At 39.4% G+C, this 7,225-nt stretch overlaps 1 protein-coding gene across 1 annotated transcript; it reads left to right on the forward strand.

Moving 5' to 3' along the window:
- Positions 1 to 4,428: 4,428 nt before the first annotated feature.
- LOC149577814 (chalcone synthase-like) lies at positions 4,429 to 5,960 on the forward strand. The gene is made up of 2 exons (XM_089826009.1): positions 4,429 to 4,674; positions 4,794 to 5,960. The coding sequence occupies exons 1-2, from the start codon at positions 4,491 to 4,493 to the stop codon at positions 5,792 to 5,794; spliced, it is 1,185 nt and encodes a 394-aa protein (XP_089682135.1). The 5' UTR covers positions 4,429 to 4,490; the 3' UTR covers positions 5,795 to 5,960.
- The last annotated feature ends 1,265 nt before the right edge of the window (positions 5,961 to 7,225 follow it).

A 7,225-nucleotide genomic window follows, 5' to 3' on the forward strand; every position in this document is an offset into this window, starting at 1 on the left:
GGGAAGCTTGAATGGCAGAACATGAAGGATGAATGGAAAAATCTGAATGCTACATTGGAAACAAACAAGGTCACAACAAATATCGAGTCATCTCATTATAAGGAGAGATCGATTTTTCACACTAATTTGTTGGGAAAGGCAGGGGTTGAAGAGGAGAGGAGAAGTTTTTCAGAAGTCACCAAAACTTGGGACAAAAACAGCAAACACCTTGATATGGCAAGAGAAGAGGCAAAGATTCGTGTGAACACACAAGACGGAGAGGTCAAGGAAAGGCAGCGTAGGGCATCCAATATAATTATCAAAGGGATAAAATATTATGGGGAAGGCGAACACACCCTCGACTTAATGAGGGATTTCCTACAAGATGTGTTGTTGTGGCAAAGACAAATCTATCAAGCTTGGAGGGTTAGCAAACCACAAGCTGAGAGAAATAGGCCAATCAAGGTAGTCATGCCCACCATTAGTGACAAACAAAATTTACTTAACAAAAAACAGCTCTTGAGGGGTTCTTGCTTTGTTATAGAGGAGGATTTAACCATGAGACAGCAAGTAGAAAGAAGAATGGAAATGGAAAAAATCAGAACAACTAGAAATGAAGGCAAAAGAGCTTGGATGTTCAAGGGAAAAGCAATTATTGCTCATTTTGGCTACCGCTCCAATGAAGGGTAGCAAGAAGGTAGCAAAGGTGTGACAACAAACACATTAGCATGCAGCGATACAACAAGATCAGCAATCATGCTTAGCGATAATAACTCAACTTCGAGTCTTTCACATCAAAATGAATAGCAATCAAACTTAACCCAGGTGTCCTTAAGTTTAGTTTGTTGGAATTGCAGAGGTTATCCATGGAGATGTGGGCCTGGGTTAGGACCTATTGCGGAAGGCAAAGACATTATTTGTCTCATAGAGACACATGAGCATGAGGGATGTAAGACCCCATTGTTTGAAGGCTACTGGAAGATGGCAGTGTGGAATGAGGTAGTGGGAAATGGTAAAGATTATGGAGGTATAATGGTTCTAGTAAAAGAAAGGGAAGGTCGTACCATTCAGTTGGAAAAGACTGATTCTAATAAACAATTCATATGGCTCAAAATTGTGGAAAATAACACTCTTATCAGGATTGCAGCCTGTTACTTTGCTCCACAAGTATCTAAAACTTATAAAAAGTATGGCTTAGATCACAATGACCCCTATGCTGCGTTAAAGAAAGATGTTGCTATTTTTTCGTAGCATGGGGATGTTCTTGTTGTTGGAGATTTCAATGCTAGGACAGCAAATTGGCAAGCAAGTATTTTTAGCTCCAAAGTAAATGATAACCCTAATTTGGCTCATAGAAGAAAGAAATCATCAATGGGAAAGAATATCCAAAGATGCTAAAGGCTGCAATCATTTTGGGGAAGAATTGATCACTCTATGTGGCACATTTGATCTCATAATTTGTAATGGTTTGGCTAGATGGGCTAAGTCAGGCACTTTCACTTGCAACACATACAACAGAGCAAGTGTAGTAGATTATGTAATTTGTTCGCAAAATTTGTATGAAAATATTGAAGAAGTTGCAATTGGAGAACACATTTGGGATCTCAAATCAGATCATAGACCGCTGTACGTAAATTTGTATTGGGCAAAGGATAGGCGGATTGGAGCAAAAACCCAAGGCCCTCAATACCCCCCTTCTCAGAGCAAAATTTTGTTAACTTCTGAAAATAGTAACACTTTCAGAACTACTCTTGAGGAACTTTGTATGGGACACCCTATGTATAAACATGGTGTTAACAGTTATGATTTATCAAATTTGATTCATGAGGCTCTTTCAAAATGCAAGAGAGCAAAAAATAGAAAATCTGAAACTAATTATTTTCCAGCCAATGCTTGGTTTGATAAGGAATGCAAGAGGGCTAGAAGAAACCTAAGGGAGTCAAATAAAACTAACCTTGACATTAAGGCCTACAAACAGATTCTAAAGAAGAAAAAAACTAATTTTATGTTCACAAGGAGAGAGGAGTTAATTTTCTTGGGCAGAAATAACCCCAAACATTTTTGGAAAGAACTCCAACCAAGGAGAAAACAAACTGAAAATAATAATATTACTGCCACCCAATGGTTTGAATATGCTAAGAAACTTTATGAACAAGAGGGTGGAGTGGGACAGCCACCTTTGGTCAATGATGATATAAATCTTTTCACTGTGCAAGAGATAGAGGCAGGGATTAAGAAGTTAGGTGGAGGTAAAGCAAAAGACCTTGTTGCGCTCCAAGCAGAATATCTGAAGTGGGGTATGAAAACTCTTGCACCGCACATCACTGAAATTTTTAACAAAATTTTCCAAGAAGGGTTTCCGAAAGATTGGACAATCAACCTTGCAATACCACTTTTTAAGAGTGGTGATGTTAACAATCCCTCCAACTACAGGACTATAATGATCAATCCCCTCTTTGCTAAACTTTTTGGCAGCATGATAGAAACTAGGATCAGCAAATGGGCAGAAGAAAACCATAAACGTGCTAAAGGGCAAGTTGGTTTTAGGCCAAAGCACTCGACAGTGGATCACTGTGTCACTTTGAGACACATTATTGAAAAAGAATGGGAGAAAAAGGAAGAGGTATTTTGTTGCTTTGTCGACTTTAAAAAGGCTTTTGACATCGTCCCGAGAGACAAGCTTTGGTTTAGGATGGAAGAATTGGGGATTCCTAAGCATCTCAGAGCTACTATTCATAGGATGTACAAAGAGGTGAAAGTTAAAATCAGAACTTCAGATGGCATTTCAAAATGTTTTAGGAGCGATATCGGGGTCAAACAGGGCTGCCCTTTATCTCCTACTTTGTTTGGTTTATATATTGACAAACTGCAAGAGTGGTTAAACATGCAAAAGGGTGGAGGCATTCAGCTAGGTGAATTTGTTATAAAGCTGCTCCTATATGCAGACGATCTCATTTTAATTGCCAAATCTGCCTATGGTTTGCAAGATCATCTATCTTCTCTTGAGCACTTTTGCAGAATGGTGGGGATGCAGGTCAATATCAGCAAGACTAAGGTTATGATTTTCTCTAATAATAAAAAACAACACCAACATGAATTTTATTACAATGGAAGTGTTCTTGAAGAAGTTGCAGAGTATAAATACCTTGGCATCGATTTCAACAAAAAACTAAGCTGGTCTAGCTGCAGGTATAAACGGATATTAGGTGGGTGGAAGGCTTTTTATGCTCTTCAGAATAGGTGCCATGAAGAAGAGTTGTGGGATTGAAAAACTATTCAAACCTTGTTTGGTCTTCTTGTGCTGCCAGTTGTTCTTTACGGGTGTGAATTATGGGCCAGCAACACTACTATAGCACAATGGAAACAAATCGAAGGAATCCAAAAGCGCTTGATCACAAGCAAGTTTAAAATCAAAAGCACTGTTCCATATGATATCATGCTAAGTGAAATGGGAGCTGCTCCTATTGAGGCACTTGCTATGGTTCGCCTTCTAAGTTATCTAAAAAGAATCGAAAAAATGGAAGAGGATAGATGGCCTAAAGTGGTCTTTAGTGACACACTATGTCAGCGAAAAAGGACATGGATGCAACAAAACATCAAATGGATGAGTAAATGGAATATTCAATTCAATATGTGGCCCACAAATAATAAAGAAATAAAGGTCTTTGTCATGGAGAAATTCTACAAGAGAAATTGGAGAAGCGAGATCGGAAGGAAGAAATTATATTATATAAATGAGTTCAACCCCGCTTGTGATCAACTCCAAAAAGCATACATAGGAGCCAACATTTCTTGGAGGGCTAAAATTCTTATTGCTCAGCTGAGAACCAACTCTCACCAACTTCGTTGTGAGACCGGACGTTGGAAGAGGCTAAAGGAGGCTTGGGAAGAAAGAATTTGCAGATTTTGCAATTCTGGGAAAGTGGAAACTGAACAACACTTTATTTTAGAATGTGAAGCCTACAAGAGTAGTAGAGATAAATTTGCAGACACTATATGTGACAATTCTTGGCATAACCTATTCAACGAAGAGTACATTGAGCAATTGGGTGGACTCATCATCATCCTACACAAGCAACGAACATTGTTACTTAAGTCTGCTTGAGTTGTCTTGCTGTCCCATAGGCTATTTTTAGCCTCGTGGATGTTAAAATTTTATCTATCTATCTATCTTAATTGATGCTAGTTCCCTGAGGGCGAACCACCGCTTAATGGGAACCACTAGAGTCTGTAGATATGCACTGCATAGGAACAATCAATAATAGCAAGATGAAACTACCATATTCGGTCTTGGTGCTAATGTTATCTTACTCACAATTAATGTCATCCATCCGTAAGTAACGATACCTTTCATCCATCCGTATGTAAAGAAAAAATAGGCAATTAGTGCCCAGCTCTTGAACCATTGGTCGCACGTGTACTGCATCTAACACCTCCTCCAACTGCTGGCATTTCATTCCTTCACATAGCTCGCCTGCCCCTCTTTCTCTAACAAAATCCCTTCAGGGAAGATGAACATGGAGGAGATCGAGGCCTTCAGGAAGGCCCAGAGAGCCGGTGGCCCAGCCACCCTCTTCGCTATTGGCACTGCCACTCCCCCCCACGCCATCCCCCAGAGCGAGTATCCCGACTACTACTTCAGGATCACCGACAGCGAGCACAAGGTCGAGCTCAAGGAGAAGTTCAAGCGAATGTGTAATAAAATACTTATTTCTCTAATTTCTTACATAAAAGTCTATGAATGCTTAGAAAAAACACCCGCTTTGATATTTTAATGTCGACTCATCTTTAATGTTGCTCTTGTGTCGCTGCAGGCGAGAAGTCGACGATAAAGAAGAGGTACATGTATCTCACGGAGGAAATACTGAAGGCGAATCCGAATATGTGCGCTTTCATGGCCCCCTCGCTCGACGCTCGTCAGGACATTGTCGTCGTCGAAGTTCCCCGCTTGGGAAAAGAGGCAGCGGCCAAGTCGATCAAGGAATGGGGGCGGCCCAAGTCGGAGATTACCCACCTCATCTTCTGCACAACTAGTGGTCTCGACATGCCGGGCGCAGACTATCAGCTAACTAAACTCCTTGGCCTCCGCCCTTCCGTGAAGCGAGTGATGATTTACCAGCAGGGCTGCTTCGCCGGTGGAACGGTCCTCAGAGTGGCGAAGGACCTCGCTGAAAATAACCGCGGAGCCCGAGTTCTGGTCGTTTGTAGTGAAATCACCGCCGTGATCTTCCGCGGACCGTCAGAAGATCATCTCGACAGTCTGCTCGGGCAGGCTCTTTTCAGCGACGGCGCAGCGGCGGTGATCGTGGGAGCAGACCCTGTTCCTGAAATAGAGAAGCCCTGCTTCGAGCTCCTGTGGACTGCCCAGACTATTATCCCCGACAGCGAGGGCTCCATTGATTTGCATCTGAGAGAAGTCGGGCTGACATTCCACTTGCTGAAGGACGTTCCCGAGCTCATCTCGAAGAACATCGAGAAGGCTCTGGTGGAGGCATTCCAGCAGTTCAACATCTCCAACTGGAACGATCTCTTCTGGATAGTCCACCCGGGTGGTCCGGCAATTCTGAACCAGGTGGAGTCGAAATTGGAGCTGGACCCGAAGAAGATGAGGGCCACCAGGCACATTTTGAGTGAGTACGGGAATATGACGAGCGCGTGTGTGCTCTTCATATTGGACGAGATGAGGAGGTCGTCCAAGGAAAATGAATGTGCGACCACGGGAGAAGGACTGGACATGGGCGTTCTCTTCGGATTCGGTCCTGGACTCACTGTAGAGACTGTTGTTCTTAAGAGCGTTGCGCTTCATCAGGTTTAGATTATAGTTATCCACTCACTCTAAATAATGCCTACCGCTCCTTTTATTCAAGCATGCATTATCTACATCTAGATCAATAGTTCATGAGCAAGTTGATAGTGATCTCAACTTGATCACGTTATTATTTTTAAGCCTATGTAAGTAAATAAAGCTAATAATTTAAGTGGACTCAATAGTATACTGATATAAATTTTAGATCTTTCACCATTTAAAGAAATACTTTGACATCTTTTTGTTTCATTTAATTAAAAATAATAATCTCTATACACATATATTTGACAACTATATTTAAGACTCTTATCATTTGACATATCAATATTAACAAATAATTAGACAACTTGAATCTTATCAATTGTTAATTTCAAAATATTTTCATATCAATATAGACCAAGAAGTAGACATTTTATATAATAGTATCAGAGTAAATCTACTATGTTGAAGTTGCCCAAACATTAGGGACTTCATCAATATTTAGTGAGATGAGATGCATGGTGTGCCTTGAATTGGAGGTGGAAAAAATTATGTATATTGAAGTTGAGATGGAAAAGACAATTTACCTTCAATTAGATATGTGAAAGATGTCGCACCTCCAATTTGAGCTATCAAATATGACATGTGACAGATTCATCACATTATTACTAATTTGATATTCCCTAATCTTATCATTTTGACCATATATATTTAAATATCTTCCCAACCTTCTTAAATTTTTTAGATGATTCAATATACAATTGTGAACCAAAAGACACATAAAAAAAATACCTTCTCATGATTAATCTCCAATATTTATTTTGCATTTGTACTAGTATGCTAAAAGAAATTCCAAAATGGTAACCACTCAACAAGAACCATTTTTTTCAAAATGGTAACAACTCAACAATGCTTGTGAGAATTTTAATAAATAAAAAAATTAGGCACTAAACAAACAATCATCCACACTCATTTAAAGAGAATAAGATTTTGTTCCAAATAATGATTTCTCAAAAAATGAATATTAGAAAATTGAACAAAGAGATTGAAAATTCAAGTTGCCAAACTAAAACCTTCTCTAGAGACAATTTTGAAAGGGATAATGATATCATGTGGAATTTATATTGTTTTGGAGACCTAACAACTTCCCACTAATAGTAAATTCGCTTGAATGTGAATTTTCCATTGAAAATATCGAAACTACCTAAAAATTATTAAATCATGTTCATGCCTCATAAACTACGCTTTATTTTTTAGTTCGCTTTAAATTTTTTTTGGGTGCATGCAATAATTGTTGATGGACCTAGGAGCACGTATTGTAATCCAAACAACCTTCACCAATAAAATTCAACAAATTAAAGAAGCTATTTTATCTTATAACAATTGATCCATTGATTTCGATGAGATATTACACAATACAAAAAATGCAAAATGGATAGCCGAACGTGATGAGGTTTAGGA

The sequence above is a fragment of the Cupressus sempervirens genome, chromosome 1, assembly GCF_028749045.1.
Source record: "Cupressus sempervirens isolate cs-2001-9-10 chromosome 1, ASM2874904v1, whole genome shotgun sequence".
Classification (NCBI taxonomy): domain Eukaryota; kingdom Viridiplantae; phylum Streptophyta; class Pinopsida; order Cupressales; family Cupressaceae; genus Cupressus; species Cupressus sempervirens.

Bases quoted from the DNA above. Each gene is read 5' to 3' on its own strand.
- LOC149577814 (XM_089826009.1), top strand. From the start codon at position 4,491: ATGAACATGGAGGAGATCGAGGCCTTCAGGAAGGCCCAGAGAGCCGGT. The intron at 4,675-4,793 runs GTAATAAAATAC...GTGTCGCTGCAG, and splicing joins GGAGAAGTTCAAGCGAATGT to GCGAGAAGTCGACGATAAAG.